The 18,373-nt window shown below is 38.7% G+C and overlaps 2 protein-coding genes and 1 pseudogene across 2 annotated transcripts; 2 read left to right on the plus strand and 1 right to left on the minus strand.

Annotated features, from left to right (window-relative positions):
* Positions 1 to 2,820: 2,820 nt before the first annotated feature.
* LOC126757241 (alpha-1,3-mannosyl-glycoprotein 2-beta-N-acetylglucosaminyltransferase) lies at positions 2,821 to 6,508 on the plus strand. Its single transcript, XM_050470986.1, has 9 exons — positions 2,821 to 2,838; positions 2,893 to 3,454; positions 3,793 to 4,549; positions 4,617 to 4,897; positions 4,960 to 5,109; positions 5,194 to 5,298; positions 5,372 to 5,462; positions 5,526 to 5,696; positions 5,777 to 6,508. The coding sequence occupies exons 3-9, from the start codon at positions 4,007 to 4,009 to the stop codon at positions 5,888 to 5,890; spliced, it is 1,455 nt and encodes a 484-aa protein (XP_050326943.1). The 5' UTR covers positions 2,821 to 2,838; positions 2,893 to 3,454; positions 3,793 to 4,006; the 3' UTR covers positions 5,891 to 6,508.
* On the minus strand, positions 6,032 to 8,577 carry LOC126754768 (ventral anterior homeobox 2). Its single transcript, XM_050466871.1, has 3 exons — positions 8,490 to 8,577; positions 7,810 to 7,958; positions 6,032 to 7,748 (listed from the first exon to the last, which is right to left on the minus strand). The coding sequence occupies exons 1-3, from the start codon at positions 8,575 to 8,577 to the stop codon at positions 6,906 to 6,908; spliced, it is 1,080 nt and encodes a 359-aa protein (XP_050322828.1). The 3' UTR covers positions 6,032 to 6,905.
* A 98-nt stretch (positions 8,578 to 8,675) lies between these two features.
* LOC126754769 (uncharacterized) overlaps positions 8,676 to 18,373 on the plus strand; it is a 45,463-nt pseudogene continuing 35,765 nt past the window's right edge.

The following is an 18,373-nucleotide window of genomic DNA, read 5'->3' on the forward strand; positions in this document are numbered from 1 at the left end:
TTCACTGTTAGTTTGAAGATCAAGTAAGTCGTCTACAACTAGGCTTTATATTGGTGGGATATAGCACCCCACCCTGCGGGCAGTCTGTTGTATTCCTTATTGTGGCTTCTGCTATCTGTCTCTATCTGCGTACCGGTGCTGCCACATTACTTTCCTCCAGTGCTCATACCAAGCTTTCATGAGACGTATTGTCAAAAGTACTTTCGATGTCGAAGAAGGCGCATAGCATCAGCTCACCCCTTAAACGAGCTTTGTATTAGATTAGTTGATCTGCCTGCTCTCCATACATGCTGGTTCGCACGTAGTGGTGCAGTTTTCAGTGCCTTCGATTTTATTTAATAATCCATTAACTTTTCCATACTGTTTAGTAAGAAGTTAGACTAATCGTCCTGAAGGATTTCGCCAAAGAGTAGTCTTTGGTATGAAGATCACCTTAGCAGTGCGCTACGGTTTCGGAATTTACGTCAGTGCGAGGCTATTTCTCATCCGCCGAAGAAGGTGGGGCAGTAAGACCTGCTCCCCCTAATGCAAAAATGGTGTCATCCTACTCAGGAGGCATTAAGTTCGCGAATGAGACCATTGCTCACCCAATCGAGTCCGCAGTAAATCAGAGCGAGATGGCTTCTATTCGACGACGGGTTGACAAAGGTCTACCGGAATTGTCTTTGCTTGACCAACAAGGACAGTTGCGTCTGTTGGTGATCTTCTATAGAGGGCAGCTGTAGTGATATGCGTTTATGAAGCACTGGTTCAGTGCAAACAGTCTTCTTTCCAGTCCTGAAGCTGCAGCACTTCTATCAGAGCGTTATGACTTGTATTCGACAATCGTTTGACACAAATCTACCGGAATTATTGCCGAGAAACACTTAAGCAGAAGTGCAGTAGTTATTTATTCCCCACTGGTCGTATATGTCCCGTCACATCTTTTAATTGCTAATGTTTTGTCAGTCTTGCCCCTGGCCAGAGGAGGTACGGAGGTAAGGTTACATTTGTATTCCTTCTAGTTCCTCGTATGTTTGATCTTGTTGTTCGTATCTTTTTCCTAAGATCTGAGAGTTTGCTTAGCCACCAAGGACAGTTGTGTTTGTTGGTGATCGTCTTTAGGGCAGTTGCAGTGATACGCGTTTGTGGTGGACTTCTATCTGGCTTCATGACCACCGAGCTGAACCTTTAGTTCAGACGGAAGATTTCTTTCCATGTGAATTTGTATGATTCCAGCTGTACAGAAGTTAAGCATCTTTCCTCGACCTTGCTATTGACCACTCTCCAGGCCGAGATACTGAGGCCCTCGTTTTGGTTCTTAAAGAGCTCGAGAGTAAAATCATATGGCTTGCTTGCGCATATTGTTTTATCCACTTTTTGTGCAAAGGATCGATCTCTCTCACCCAGTTAGCGGACCTCTAGTCCTTGCAGTTTTGTGGCGTTGTTTGCCCATTTTTGTGTTTCGCGGTTTGGGTGGGCGAAGACGCTGCCTTTTAACTACCTCGCCTGACAGTCGAGGTTCCGTTAACTGGGAAACGGCTTCGAGTTTCTGTACTTTGTTTGCCACTGAACGATTTGCCACCTTTACGTCCCTTCCATGCAGGGAAGACACTACTGCCCCTAAACCTGTTTCGCACCATTTTTTAGACTACCACTGAGTCTTTACCACTTGGAGATGCCTCAGCTACCACTTAAATATGGCACCGCTCATGGCCTTCCTGCGAGGGTCATAATGCCTGCCAGGATTGCTGGCTGATGGTAGAGGAGCCATCGGCCTCACCTCTTCTTTTTTCAAAAAATTGTTGGAAAGCACGGGGCACCCCTGAGAATTTCGGGCTCCGATCTTACTTCCTCTCTCCTGTACCCTGTATACTATATCAACGCACAGTCAAATCTTCTGGTCCTAGTATAAGAATTTCAATCTTCTGGTAGTGTTTATATGAACGGTAAAAGTATATTGGTCAGTATGTAAAATATCATATTAATTGTAAATGAACGTAAAATATTGGGAATATTAAGGATTCATACCGAAAATGTTTGTAATTGGCTTATGTCAAACAGGAAAATGCCAGCAATTCGAACATAATCACATGAAAAATACTAATAAATATTCAAAGAAAATCTTTATAACTATAAATATTCTTTTCCACTGACGTATTCTTGGTAAATTTGTCTTTAATTTTGAACAACTTGACTTCCGCTGCAGCAAGCAACTATTGTGAATTTTGGGTTTCTACGATTTCTTAACAGTGTTACCACATGAAAAGTGAACGGGTTTTCAAGAAAACTAAAATAAAATGAAAACATTAATAATAATGCAATATTAATTTTGGAATGTTATATTTGTGAAATATCAAGCTTTATAATGAAATAATAGCACTATTTCCATGGGCTCTCAACAAATTTTACAAATTAGTTTTGAAGATTTCTCAGAAGTGGGTTGTAACATTCATCACCTCAAAATCACATCACTTTCAAATTGGGAATTGAATTTTGTAGAAAGATTATTGGGCCATATAATGTGTGTATGTTATAGAAAAATTCTTCTTCAAATGGTAGAAATTTCGGGTGCTTATTTATACATACACCCCATTTATCAAATTGTGGAGAAAGCTGAACTTATAATTTTACTTAATATATTTTAATTAATGTTCAACTTGTTAATCCATCTTTACAAACATTCAGTCATAAATTAGAAACTTGCACCCTTTTGTGTTCTCAATGGTATACAAAAATATTTCCATTTCTAATGCACAATTCACAATAGCTTTGTTGACACAGCTGTCAACGGTACACTGGATGCAAAACAGCTGCTGATGAATACATAGTTCTGACATTTCTTTTGCCAATTTACAAGTAAATGCGAAAATAAAATTTTAAATTTTTAGCCAAATGATAAATATTTAATAGGAGTACAACATCAAAAATTATGATATACAAATGCTGCATCAGGAGGACGTGGCGTTTTGCGAGGTTTTAGACAAACATTGAGGAACAAATCTAAATGGCAAAGAGTTAATCTAATTATTAGCGGTCGGCGCATATGTGGCAAAAACTATAAATACGTAGCATTCCGCTGCTAGGTATACTATACACAATAGTGTTAATTTATTGAGAATTTGTTTTTCGGAGTAGAAGTATCGTTAACATCTTCAACAAATACATTATTAACGGTTATTAGATACTTTTACTGATAAGAATTAATGTAAAGTAACGGTACGGGTGATGTACTATTGCCAGAGAGCGGTGTGTTACCCGCTCGCATTGCATGTACATAAACTAATCAGTGAAGCATATAATTTTGAAGCTACCGAAGTATATAGCCCACTTAATGGCAGTATCGTCAAAATACACAAAGACGGGAGAAGTTGAGGGAGATTTTGGAACACAAATCACAAAATTATATTGCTGATTTCTATAAGGTTATATATAATATAATTCAACAAAACGTACTGGAGGAGGTACAGTACAGGTAAATTATGAAATTATGTTATTACTGTCAGAATCAGAACCAAGCAGCCTATTTGCGTTTGTAATATAATGACTTAAGAAACAAATATAGTCATGGTTGGTTAATAATTATAATGCTCTTAGTCGGAAAATATTGCCAAGAATTTAACTTAAGAACAATTTACTAACTAAACGAAAATACCTTGATACATAATGAATTCGATGTGATAGATTTATTGTAATTGAGTTTCTTTTTCATCAACACCCATACGTTAGAAAACTTTATTAATGTATTGTAATATGTGAAACAATAAATATATATATACGTGTCATTTATGACATACTTATTTTTCATTTCAGGAAAAAAGTTATAACTATCTAATCGAGCAGCCTAAATATTATTTATCCAGTAATCGTTTATTGAAGTAACTAAGCTCTAACGAAGAAATGTGCAAAGCTCCCGTAAACTATTGACCAAACAATAAATGAAGTGGACATACTGAACGAAATTTAAATTTGAATTTTATGCATTGCCAACTGACTCAGAAAAAATTCCCACCTATTTCGCATAAAAATGCGTTCACGCAAGATCCTGATTATAGCTGGTTTTCTAACAACCTGGACTTTTATAACATATTATTTTTTAATACGAAATAGTACCATATACCCCTTAAAGGATCATTTGCTCATCCAAAAATTAAGTAAATTGGAACGAGAATCTCGAATAGAAAACATAGAAAACAGTAAACTAGTAGGGCAGCTAATAGGAATTTTAAAGAAAAAAATGACTATAGATGATGTAGTAGAGGAACCACAGCCATACAAGGAGAAAAAGGAACGCCCTATAGACATAGTTCCTTTGCGACCGGATCATGCCTTGAGCGTAGAAGAAACGCAGCGAATAAAAACTGATGCCGATACAATACCAGAAGATGATGTAGGAGTTAGCGGAAAAGGTCCTCCCATAGCAATACCCACAATGACCCATATGGCTAATGGCGAACCAGTTATACCAATATTGGTGATAGCTTGTAATCGTGTTTCCATACGAAAATGTCTTGACAATTTAGTACAATATCGACCAAATGCTGATCAGTTTCCAATTATAGTATCACAGGTAATTTCACTGAATATAAAAAATATGCAATTTTAGTAAAGTGTACGATTCTGAAATGTATTTTCAGGATTGTAATGACCAGCAAACAAAGAAAACAATTCTAAGTTATGGGTCACAGGTCACATTGATTGAACAACCCGACCAATCTGATATTTTAACGCCACCACGTGAAAAGAAATTTAAAGGATATTACAAAATAGCCCGTCATTATGGTTGGGCATTGAACACAACATTCCAAAGAGGCTACGAATATGTCGTTATTGTAGAGGACGATTTAAATGTGGCTCCTGATTTTTATGAATACTTTTTGGGTACACATGTTTTACTTAAACAAGATTCGTCACTCTGGTAAATAAACTATTTCTATAGAGATAAACAACTCAGTAAACTTAACTTATTAATATTGACAGGTGTGTGTCAGCATGGAACGACAATGGTAAAGATAAATTTGTAGACAACACCAAGCCTGAGTTGTTATATAGAACCGATTTTTTCCCGGGACTTGGATGGATGCTCACTAAAAATCTATGGCAAGAACTATCTGTTAAATGGCCAAAATCGTAAGTTTGTTCCTTTAGGACTTATTGTTGTTTTATTTTTTATCAATTTTATTCACTGATTCAAAACTTTTGTTATTTTCATAGCTTTTGGGATGATTGGATTAGGCATCCGGAGCAGCGAAAAGAAAGAGCTTGCATCAGACCAGAAATATCGCGAACAAGAACGTTCGGAAAAATCGGGGTTTCGAAGTAAGTACTTATCTTCATTAAATTTTAAAGTATAAAGATCTCAAACTGAATCTTAAAAATATTTTTCTTGCAGTGGTTTATTTTTCGACAAATACCTTAAATATATTAAACTTAGTGAACATTTTGTAAATTTTTCTAAAATGAATCTCACCTATTTATTAAGAGTAAGTATTACTTTTAATTCGTTAATCAACGCTTTTTTAAGACGTTGCACATTTATATTTTAGGAAAACTACGATCGTGTATTTCTGAATGACGTTTATTCTTACCCTATCGTAACATATGACGAATTACGCAGAAGTCTCATTAAAACTGATGGACCAGTTCGAATACAATATACAACTAGAGAGCAATATAAACATATAACATCAATTTTAGGACTGATGGGCGACTTCAAGGTAAGTCGTATGCCTATATGTATTTAGTTTGTATGTGTATTAATTTCTGCCAATTGAATGTATGTTCGTTTTCTACGCAGAGTGGTGTTCCGAGGACGGCTTATCACGGTATTGTTTCGTTCTTTTACCAAAAACGTCGTGTATACTTGGCCCCAAGCGCTAATTGGAAGGGCTACGATCTCTCATGGAGCTAACAGAATATTGTACATATTTTGAACTTGGGCTAAGTAGCAACATTTGGTTATTTGAGAGCCAATATTTTTAGTATATAATACCATGATTGGCGAAAAGAAGTACCACATATTATATTGAAGGAAAATTTGTTTGCGTACATATTTTTATGGGCTTAACTTCTATAATTGAAAGTTTATTGTAAATTTATTACCAATAGCCGCAACCAAAAACTAAATTAAGTTAGCTGCGTGAATGTAAATTTAGAAGTTGTTGTATTTATTTATATATTAATGAAGCTAGAACTATACACATAAAGATATTGAAGATATGTAATATAAACACCCTATTTACACACTATGACTTTTGTAAGCGTAAGCAAAACGCTGTAAATTCCTGTGGGAAGTATTTTCTATCATTCGGTTACATTAGTTAATTCTATTTAATGTGCTCTCTAGCAAATAGCTTATGTAAACATTGCTATTTGTTCAATTTTGTGTGATTGACCTTTATGATATACATATATACTTATGTACATAGATAATAAGTTTGCCAATATAAAAAATAAGATTTTCTGTTAAATACATGCGCATTTGTATCGTTTCCTATTTACCAAGTAAAGAACTGTTGTGATTTGTGTATGAACGATTTGTATTTAGTTGATAGTTGACATATTTTTTATACAAACCTAGTGATGCTTCAATTTACCCAAACTCGTAACTCGTTGCGCTCCGCGTTTCAAGTTACGAGTCCACTTAACCTTTTAATAGGGATAAATATTTTTCAATTTAAATCTATGGAGAGTTCAATATTTGTATAAATGTTGCATATTGATTATATTTTAACATAAATATCACGAATAAATGTGCTAACATTGCTCTTCTCTTATTTGATAAAGTAATGAATTAATTTATTGTGCCACAGTACGAATATGTTCTTATAAAGCTAACTGTAGTATTCCATAAGATATTCAATAAAACAATTGTCCTCTATTCTTAAGTATAAACAACTACAAGTATGTACATTTTGTAAGAAAGGTTAAACGTCGTCATTTTCATCGATTTGTTCACAGTCTATATCGCTGCAGTCCGAGTCCGATATTGAGGGCATCAAGTGGTTTCTTGGATTGCGTGACGAGCCCAATTTCTCAAAATTGACACCATTGATTCTCTTCTGCAAGAAGTTAGCGTTCGTATCCCCAAAGACTCGTTCAAGCTCGGCCAAGCCGTTCGAGGTCGTTGTATCGCCTTCTGGTGGTATTGCACCATATTTTAACGCTAAGTAAGTGTCATGTGTAGAGTTATTTGTTAATGAATTTTCGTTGCGGCAGTATGAGTTAACATTGACCAAAGCTGTAGCCATTGGAAGGGTGTTATACTCCAAGAAGCGATCTACAAACTCACCCGGCGCTCTGTAGTGCTTTGCTGGGGACGCCAACTGCGGTGGTCCGTTCGCGTTATTATCTGTGTTGTTTGCACTTGCAGCGGCTGCGGTTGCTAAACTGTAGGGTAAGGCGAAATTCAGCGGTTGCCCTCGCGCTAATATAGCGTTTCGCGCACTCTCAATCACTGGCAATGGCGGCATTAGAGCCGGAGTTACGGAACCACTGGCTGTGGATGTTGTAGATGCTAAATTCGTGCTGTAAGGACGCATAGTGGCTGACATCGGAGTCGATGGTACACCGCCGTTTAACATGATCGACTGAAAGGGTGTGGGACCGGAGGGTGTTTGGCTAAAGAGCCAGAGACGGTCACCGACCACCATTGGGCGAGCTAGACCACCAATGCCTAATTGTGCGTAGTAATGGGAGGCGAGCGATTCAACATCGGCCGTGTATTTCCGTTTCCATTTGGTGCGTCTATTTTGGAACCAAATTTTGATCTACAATAAAACAGTAGCGGGTAAAGGCGTTGCGAATAAAGGATGAAATATACGAATATACCTGCGTTTCCGTTAAATGTAACTGTTTTGCGAGTGCGGTTCTCTTGGCGACTGATAGGTATTTACCTCGCTCGAATTCTGTTTCTAAGGCTTTAATCTGAGAGGCAGAGAAAGCGGTTCGTGGCCGCTTTTTACGATCGTCATTAATGTCTGAAACAAAAATATAATCACGAAAAATTGTAATAGGTTTCGAATAATGAACAGCTAAGGAATACCATTAAAGTAATTAAAAAGAAGAATGGAAAAATCTTGTTTGATATTTGTACTATTTAGTCTCCAAATACTATAATTAAAAAAATAATGCTTGCGGAATGATTAGGATACGGAATCTAGTAAACTAAACTCTGTCAGTCAGTAACCAGCTGCCAGTAAGCGAAACTTTACATATTTAAAAAAGATAATTTTAACGTTTATCCAACATCTTTCACAAAAACAACTCACCTAAGGATATTATTTGTAGATCCAGAGTAAATCAGTATAACAAAAAAACGAGAAAAAGTATAGATTTTGGACTTTGGGATCAGATTTGCCTTATTTCTTTCGTTAAAGTTGTGGCTCAGGGATTATAGGAGTGGTTTTAATCCAATAACTTACTACATTTGTGAGCCAGCAACACTGGTAGGATGTTTCTTCATACAGGACTGCAAAAAATCCATTCCCACGACAGCCGGTTCTACGCACCGGAAATGACGCGTATTTTATCTGGCCAAGGGCTGTTTTTTCGGCGATCTAACCCGAAGCAGGGTTGCTCCGTGTCCCCCAGACTCATGCTGACACTGAGTACAACCCAGGCCTGGGTATTTTTTTTTTTTGCTGCGTTTGCGCCAAGAAGCTCCATCCAAACTCCACCTCGGTCAGGTGTACTACATGCAATGGTTGAGCCATCTTCAAACCTGCTCAGGCTTTAAGATACATAGGGAGTGGACCACAAGTTATGTCGTCCCATGTTGCCAACGCACTACTGCGACCTTAGTCTATATGGCCGTGCAATCTGCACCCAGTTCGCGTACTGCGCCGCCACTCACCCCGAGTGGCCAACAGATGACCTCTACGATCCACAGGAGCTCAAATAGGCAACATAACTCCCATTCTGACTCACAAATAGCATAACTTGACAACCTATGCTAACTGTCGCTTCAGACCACCTGCCCATAGTTATCTCGATCGAGAAACCTCCTTTACCTTTAGCCGCCAATTCATACTGCACCTTTCGGTAGACAAAACAAAGTGATGGAATCAACTTGCTGATGCTAACGCATCTATTCTCGACGGTCTCACCAAGGTCCTCAACCTGTCGTTGACCACACTTCAAATACTCGATGTGTGGAATGTCGGGAGAGTGGTCCCACTACTGAAACCTGGGAAACCCGTCAACAAAGGGGAGCCCTATCGTCCGATAACTCTCCTCTCCCCAGTAGTGAAGACAGGTGAGGCCTTGCTACTCCCGACCTTCACTCATCACCTGAGCCTAGCTGACCACCAACATGAATTCCGAAAAGCGCAGAGTACCACCACTGCATTTAGCGTCCTTAAAGCTCGGATATTTCGTGGTCTTAACTAGAAATCACCCTGTGAGAGAACAATCCTCAGAGCGTTGGACTTGTCAAGAGCTTTTGACACTGTCAATCACACAACGCTACTGCACATCAAAAAAATTGCCGCAACAAAATTCTCAAGTCGTTAGCCGGCAACATAAGGGGAAAATACAAAGAATCGTCGTTGGCAAATCCAGGGGAATCGGCCGGACAGTCCTTAACTACGCCGGACCAATATGGTCGCCTGGATGCAGTGGAACGCACATGAAGAAGCTTCAGACTTCCCAGAACACTGCACTCCGGACTACGACAGCATGCCTCCTAATGTTTCCCTTTGAACACTACATAGTGAGACGCTTATGCTCCCAGTTAAGCAGCATAATTATTTCCTCTTCAGGCAGTTTCTGCTGGGATGTTTTCGCAGAAATCACCCCTGCAGCCACCTGCTTGAAGCGGAACCGTCTCCCAGAAGCATCAAGAGGTCATTCGTCAATTACGTCGACGACATCGAACAATACGCCGGCAGGACTTCAGATGCAACTATCTTCCGACAAGCACTGACCGCCATTCACAGTGGAGCCATCAGCACCTTCATCGACTCCCTTCCAGTGAATGGCGTTCTTGGAGTCAAACAACCACCCATTGCAGACGAATAGCTCGAATTGCCACTAGAAACGAGAGTGACCCTTGCGCAGCTTCGTTCTAGATATTGTAGCAGGTTAAACTCCTACTTATCCAGAATAGACTCGACGACAACTTAGATAATCCTTACCATCCTAACGGGGATTAGATAACCGTTAAAACAACAAACTTAACTTATCTGAAACACATTTTTACATACATATGTACTCCTTGCATTATTATACTCTTGGGATACAAACCCTTATTACGGACACAAAATATTATTTCTAAATATGTATTATAATTACAAGCTTTCATAAAAGTAGGGTTGAGAATGTTTGTTTATGTTTTTCCATCAATACGAACAAACACTGAAACTCGAATAGCCTTCTGAGATACAATTTCTATATAAGGTTATCGAGTCCCTGTTTGGATGGTAAGGCTCAGATAAGTTGTCATCCAGGTCATCCAACGGAAGGCCCAGGAAACGTGCTATTTCGATAGGGACGGACCATAAGGAGATGAGTGTCAGATGTGTAGGGTAAACTGGGCATGCAAAGAGGTGGTTAGAATCATGACGAGACTCGTTGCATGCTGGACATATATTTTAGTATGTCAGGGTTGATTCTGAATTAGTAGGAGTTTAACCTGCTGCAGTATCCCAAATGAAGCTGTGAAAGGGCCACTCTAGATTCACGCGGCAACTAAAACTCGTAGTCTGCAATGGGTGGTGGTTGACTCTAAGTACGCCATTCACTAAGAGAGAAATTTCCACAAGAGCCCGTTCCAAGCACTCGCACTGACCCGGATTTTATACGGGCCAGGGCTGTTTTTTCGGCGATCTAACCCTCTTTGGATCGGTGAGTACTAGTTTAAGTTTGTCGTCACTGGAGCAACGCCTTGCAGCAGGGTTGTTCCGTATCCTCCTGACTCATGCTGACATTGACCCGCGCCTGGAGGATATTTTCTGCTGCGTTTGCGCCAAAAGGCTCAATCCAAACTCCACCTCGGTCAGGTGTAATACATGCAATGGATGGAGCCATCTTAGGACCTGCTTAGGCCTTAAGACGCACAGGGAGTGGACCATAAGTTACGTGGCTCTATGTTGCCAACGCACTACTACGATCGTAGTCTCTACAACTGTGCAACCTGCACCTAGTTAGCGCGCTGCGCCGCCAATCCAACTGAGTGGGCTACAGAGAACCTCCACGGTCTACAGGAGCTCAAACAAGCAACACGACTCTAATTCTGATCTGAGTCCAAGAAGCCAAACAAAACAAAGATCGCGAGCGAAATAAAGGTGGAGGCCTAGCCTCAATATTGCACAACACCGTACAATATCGTCTTATCAATGGAGACATCGACCGTAGGGTTACTAGAACGTTGGGGTATTGAGATCCGTCCAGGCGATTTCGAGCTTGAAATATTTAATACATACATCCCCCCAGTTACATTTTGCCCTACAGGATATCACCCGAATATAGTTGCGCTACTTCGTGGTGGAAACAGTTTGGTACTTTCGAAAACTTCCCGATTTTGTTTCTATGGACAACCGTACCTTCGTTAACTTTAACAAACCTAACTGGATCGGCTTCACAGAATTTACTGAGAACGTCTTCACCGCTTTACCCATTCCTACGGACGTAACCATTGGCGAACGTCGATTCCGCAAAGTGATCGCAGCAGCTGCTGCTCACTTCATCCGGCTGGAAGAATTGCGGAACTCCGCTCTTATTTTCTAGCCGAAGCAGCTGTTTTAACTAACGAGCGCGGCATCTTACGCCATGCCGATCCCTGTGATCCCTGAATAAGGCATATCAATTTGTAGATTCGACAATTGGTAAATCAAGACAAGGGGACGAAATGGATGGAGCATTTCAAGTCGTGTAACCTCTCCACTGGTGTGAGTAAGCTTTGGTCTACAGTCAAGGCTTTATCTAATCCGAAGAGACATGATGACCGAGATGAAGTTCAATTCAATGGCCATGAATATTCGGACCCGAAGAAGTGCGCAAACTATTTTAGCCGGCAATTTATACTGCACCTTTCGGTAGACAAAACCAAACGATGTGTTACCCGACGGATGCGCAAAATGCCAAAGAGGAGGTTCAGAATGTCATCAACAAGGCAAAATCGTCCAAATTTATTGGCCTTGATGGAATCAACATGCTTATTCTAAAACATATAGGCTTGACGGGAGTAAGTTAACTCACCAAGGTCCTCAACCTGTCGCTGACCACTCTTCAAATACCCGAGGTATGGAAAGTCCCACAGCTGTTCCCACTACTGAAACCTGGGAAACCCGCCAAAAAAGGGTAGTCCTATCGTCCAATAACTCTCCTCTCCTCAGTGGTGAAGACAAGTGAGGCCTTGCTACTCCCGACCTTCACTCACCATCTGAGCCTAGCAAACCACCAGCACGGCTTCCGAAAAGTGCACAGTACTACCACAGCATTTAGCGTCATAAATGACCCGACCACCCTGTGAGAGAACGATCCTAGTAGTGTTGGACTTGTCAAAGCTTTAGAAACAGTCAATCACACACCGCTGCTGCAGGACATCGAAAAAATTACGCTTTCTTCAGGGCTGAAGAGATGGACCATGAACTACCTGAACGGTCGTCAATAATACGTGTTATTTCGAGGAAGAAATTGAAAACTGAGAAGAATTAAACAAGAGGTTCCGTTGGTTGGTGTCCTCCTCCCGCTATTGCGTAACTTCTATATCTCGAAACTCCCACTGCCACCAGAAGGAATTTCCATAACCTCGTACGCTGATGATTGCACGACATTGACGCCGGGCAATGGAATTGATGGCATGTGTTCAAAGATAAACAGCTATCTTTTTGACCTTTCTCGCTTCTTCTCTGCGCAAAACTTAACACTCTCCCCTACTAAACCGCCAGCGACCATGCGACTTGACCTTAATACCACCACAGAAATCACCTCTGCAGCCACCTGCTTGAAGCGGAACCGCCTCCCAGGAACATTAAGAGGTCTTTCCTCAATTACGTCGACGACATCGAACAATGCGCAGGAAGGTGTTAATGGCTCCACTGTAAATTGCGGTCAGTGCATGTCTGAAGTTTGCTTCATCCGAAGTCTGATCGACGTACTGTCTAATGTCGTCGACGTAGTTAAGGAAAAACCTCTTGATGGTTGGTTGGGGATATCAAGAGGCATCCCCTTATATTCCCGAGTGTTCTGGTATGTCTGAAGTTTCTTCAAGCGACCATATTGGTGCGGCGTAATTAAGTACCGGCCGACCGATTGCCTTGTCTGTTGCCAACAACATATCTTTGACATTTCCCCAAGTGCTGCTAGCAACTTGAGGTAGCAACAGGATGGTCTGAGGCGCAACAGGCATTCTTGTCTACCAAATGATCGTAGAGTAATGGAGTTGGCGTAAGAGATAGACGATTTAACATTTTGCGCAACAAATTACGAAGCCCACACCAGAATTGTGGGCATATCTGGCCCGATTTTACCATTATGGCCCGATTTCACCATTATGGTAACTAATCTATCTATCTCTTTCGCTGTAAGAGATCATTTGGTAGACAAGAATGCCAAAGATTGTGATGCGCGTTAAAGTCGCCTAATACCAAACGCTTTTATACAAGCAAGGGGCTATGTAACTTGTGATCTACCCACGTTGTGTGTTAAGGCCTGAGCAGTTCAATCTAGACAATATAATGGGAGATTGTGGTGTTGTGAACAATAATCTATGCCGAATTGCGTCAAGATACTTTGTCAAATAAAAAGTTTTCAATACAAGAACTTGACATTGATTCACCAGATTCTAGGGCTACATATGTATGTATATGCTATGGTGACCCGATATGCGATTCCGATAATTTCACAAATGAAGTGTTCAAATCTCAAATCCAAGACACTCGTTTCTTGTCATTATAATCAAACAAATTTGTAGTATCCTTCAAGAGATTCTTATAATTTCGGTTAGACACCAATATTATTGGTCAGAGAATCAGAAAAGAAGGTTGTGATAAATATGCTAAACATATTCCTGGCATTTTTTTCCTTGCTATAAATAAGTTCCGGCAAGGCTTGAAGCCGATGTGGCCATAATAAAGTCGACCGTTCACAAGCACATAAAACGTCTCGAATTAATTTGGAAGCTTGACAAATGAGTTGCTTCGTTACATTGATGACTGTGATTTGCTTACCAAGCGTCAAAGAAAATATCCATTTTTGAAGTGCATTGTTACTGGCGACGAAAAGTAGGTTGTTTGCAAGAGGCCATGATCTAAAAAGAATAAAATAGCTCAAACCACTTCGAAGGCTGCTACCAAAAAAAAGTTATGTTGTCTGTTTGGTGGAATTTCTTTGGATCGTTTGTTTTTAACTTTTGCCCAACAATACCACGATTAATTTTGAAGTGTATTATGATCAGTTGAACAAACTGAGTGACAGTATATGTCACATGGAATCAATCTCTTCCCCGAAAAATGGCTAACAGTATTGGACCAAAATGAAGAATACATGATTTCAGAAAAAAAGTAAAATCGTGTTTAAAATGCATTAAAAAACGAAATTACTTAGTCAGCGACCCAATGGCAATGATTCCAAGGAAATATGTAAATGGAATGAGACTTACAGAAAATTTTAGTTTTTTGCAAAACTTTTTACACTATTTCTGAGATTGATTTGGGGTTAAAGACATTTTTTGCGTATCTCAATTGATTCAGAAAGATAGAAGATTTTAGAAAGACATTATATTCAAAGGCTTCAAGTTATTTGATCATATTCTCGATTTTACGGGTCAAATAATTTTGCAATATCAACACTTAGCCTCATTAATTAACTTTCTTTTGTTATAAAATAAATTGGTAATTAAATAAATTAATATGCTTATTTATTTATAATATGTATATACAGGGTAGTCAATCCCGCATTTTTGAAGTAGGTGTAAAAAAAACACGGACATAGATATCAAAATTATATTCATAAAATATTTTTCTACATTAAAAAGCATTTAAGAAACATTGAAAATAATCACTGTTTGAAAATAACATCAGCAAGATGGCGGCCTTCCCGTGCACGGCATTCGCGCAGGCGATTTGCGAAGCTGTTCATAACATCACGAAGCATAGGCTGAGGAATTCTCTCAATTTCTAGCCGGATTCTTGCCTTCAGTTCACCAACAGTATGAGGTCTTTCTTCGTACACTTTACTTTTTAGATAACCCCACAAGAAAAAATCACACGCAGTGAGGTCTGGTGAACGGGGCGGCCACGGAATCGGGCCATTGCGGGAAATCACTCGGTTTGCTACCACTTTGATAAAAAGCTTTCACGGCAAACGAACGTTGTTGCTTAGTCCACGGCTCCATGTCTACTGAAATGCTATGAATAGGACAACACAATGGTGACCTTGGCTGCTCGCCCCCCACCACTCCTACGCTCCTGCGCGCTATTTATAATTGCAGTATTGACTGCCGCACCCTGTACTATTTTCGCATTTTCAATACAGGGTCCTAAGTTGATGTCATTATTTATACTAATTACACATGGACGAAAGCCATTTAAACAATTATTTTTGGCTCGACAGTTGATTAGAAGCGCGTAAAATTGTGCTAATATACATACATACATGTATATATGTATATATGTATATGTATATGTATGTATGTATACATTTAATCACCTTTGTGACACTTTGAAGATATTCTCGTTGACAAAAGAATAAGTCTAATTGACTATTGCAATGTGCTCAACACTTGTGCAAGAACAAATGATTTTACAAATTTCGTTAAATATCTTCCTAAGAGCCAAAATCACTTGGCGTTGACATTTTATTCATTAAAAACAAGCACTTACAAATATATACGTACAAAGAACATACATACATAGTATATACCGTAGCGCTCAAATAAATAGCAGCACTTTCTTAGAATTCGGAACAAAATAAATATACTATTTTGATTAGATTTTATAACACAGTTATTCAAGTTATCATGTTCATTCATAATACATATATATGTTACATATATTTAATATTTGAATTCAGAACTTTGATATAATTACAAGACTCTAACCTCTCTCTTATGCAAATATAATTGCGCAAAAACGGAATACTAAATTGTACTTTACGATAGAGTATCGTCTAGCTAGCGCAGACAATAATTGTAGGTAGAACTGTTAAAGTCGCGAAACTTTTCGAGCGCAGTGGTCTCTATTTTTCCAATTTTGCAGTTTGAATATATGTATGTATGTATATACATACATATCATTATCAGACAAAAAATGTGTGTACTTTATTTTTTATTAATACTGTTAGAAGATCAACTTCAAGAAAATGCTTCCTCTTTAAAAACTTTTTAATATTAATAATAAAAATTATTATTGTATTTAAAATTGTAATGAGTAAAAGATAAAAAACGTTAACAATTGAATATTTTGTTATTTTTATTTACTATTTCGATATAATTAAAAATATTGTTTTTACAAATTTTCGGACTATTAAAGAATATGAACTGGTATTGACCCAAAACTGCCATGAAGGATAATTGAATCCCTTCAGTGATCCACAGCGCTCCGATGCCAATACATGGGTTAAATCTCCATATGTGCAGATATAGATTTATATATAATACATAAATGTATGAATACATTAGATACATGTATTTTTGAAAAAATAAACTGTAGTAACTAGTAAGAAAGGTATAGGTTCGGATTTAATTGAACATTTTATACTCTTGAAACTTGCAAGGATCAAAGCCGGTTAAATACCGTCAGGTGTTCAATATTAAAAAATGTAAAACGAAAAGGTTCAACTTCATTGTTCAACGAAAATGTGAATGGATTACAAACAAGTTTGATATCATATTAACTCATTTTGAAGGTCATAGACTCCATAAATTTTACTAGTATATTAAAAATGAGATACTGCTATGAGCAAAAAATAGTAAGAATTTGTGCATAATTTTAAAATTCTTAACTTAATCTTCAAAATCTATGTCCTTCACCTCAAAGTAATCCCCCTTGGCCTCATACATGTGTGCCAACGTTTTTTCCAACCTTCGAAACAGTTGTTAAAGTAAATTTCCGGAATAGTCCTCAATGCGCCTAGCGATTCACACTTAATGTTTTCAATTGACTCGAAAGGGTTTCCCCGGAGCGAACGTTTGAATTTGCTGAATAGTCAGAAGTCACACGGAGCTATGTAAGTAGGTAGTAGGCGAATACAGTGGTTGCGGCACGTTATTGGTTGAAAATTTGGCGAAAAACTCACGAAGAATCAATGCAGTGTGCGACGGTGCAACCAAAAGTTGTCGGCCCATAATTCCGGCCTCTTTTACGAATATCTTCGCACAAACGACGCAAAACACTAACATAGTAAGTATTCCTTGTTAACAGTTTGGCTTGTAGGAAGGATTTCGGAGTGTACCACACGCCTATAATCCAAGAAAAATGTCAACATAACCTTGATTTTGACTTGCTTTGATTTTTTTCGGCTTCGGCTCACCTTTGCCACGATATTCGGCCGATTGATCGCCTGTTTCCGGGTCAAAAGCATAGATCGAAGACTCATCGCCAGTAATAATACGTTTCATGACATCCTGGTAATCGGAAAGCATTGTTTCACAGACGTTAATGCGACGCTGTTTTTCGTAAAAAAATAAATGATTTTGGAACCAATCGTGCTTTCACTTTTCTGAGGCTCAATTGATCTTTCAAAATGGTTTTCACTGATCCGTTCGATATTCCAACGATACGGGTAAGATCTCTGACTGTTAATCGTCGATTCTCGAGCACCAATTTTCTTATTTTATTGACGTGTTATCATCAGTTGAAGTTGATGGCCGTCGTGGCACCAGAAATTATATTTCGCACTCAAAATTTAATGGAAGTTCTTTGTTGACTAAATTCACTTATCCTAAAATCGCCAAATGCACTTTATGTTATTCAGAAAGACAAGCGTATAATAAAGACTAATGATTATTTTAATGTGACGTTTGGCACAGATCATACCAAGCTAGAAAAAAAATATTTCGACGGATGGGCTTTCGCACGAAATTTTAACTTAAAAGTCTTACTATATTTTGCCCACAGCAGTATATTGATACAATATAAACTCAAACGGAATTAAAATTAGATGTGAAAACGGCAACCAAAGGATCGGAATCCATTAGATTTTGGATATTAGGTTTAAACTAAGCCAGTTCATTTATATTGAGCGCCAAACCATAAATACAATTGTATAACTGTTAAGAAAACGTGTCCACTTAGTTTCATTAAAATTTCACATATTTTGAGCAACCCAAACGCTATAAAGTCGGTTGAAAGTCGGATATCACTATATAGAATATATTGGGGATAGAGAAATGGAAGGGCTGATTGCATTAATTTTTGAAATTGCTCAGGTATACTTGAGAACTACATGTCTG

Source organism: Bactrocera neohumeralis, chromosome 4 (genome assembly GCF_024586455.1).
Source record: "Bactrocera neohumeralis isolate Rockhampton chromosome 4, APGP_CSIRO_Bneo_wtdbg2-racon-allhic-juicebox.fasta_v2, whole genome shotgun sequence".
Taxonomy (NCBI): Eukaryota; Metazoa; Arthropoda; class Insecta; order Diptera; family Tephritidae; genus Bactrocera; species Bactrocera neohumeralis.

What these genes read in the sequence shown, in the direction of transcription:
- LOC126754768 (XM_050466871.1), bottom strand. Translation starts at nt 8,577, where the DNA reads ATGAGTCTGGGGGACACGGAGCAACCCTGCTTCGGGTTAGATCGCCGA. An exon ending in TAAAATACGCGTCATTTCCG is followed by an intron (nt 7,959 to 8,489) that starts GTGCGTAGAACC and finishes TTTTTGTTTCAG; the next exon opens with ACATTAATGACGATCGTAAA. An exon ending in TACATTTAACGGAAACGCAG is followed by an intron (nt 7,749 to 7,809) that starts GTATATTCGTAT and finishes GTTTTATTGTAG; the next exon opens with ATCAAAATTTGGTTCCAAAA.
- LOC126757241 (XM_050470986.1), top strand. Translation starts at nt 4,007, where the DNA reads ATGCGTTCACGCAAGATCCTGATTATAGCTGGTTTTCTAACAACCTGG. An exon ending in TCTGTTAAATGGCCAAAATC is followed by an intron (nt 5,110 to 5,193) that starts GTAAGTTTGTTC and finishes TTATTTTCATAG; the next exon opens with CTTTTGGGATGATTGGATTA. An exon ending in ATCTCACCTATTTATTAAGA is followed by an intron (nt 5,463 to 5,525) that starts GTAAGTATTACT and finishes TTTATATTTTAG; the next exon opens with GAAAACTACGATCGTGTATT.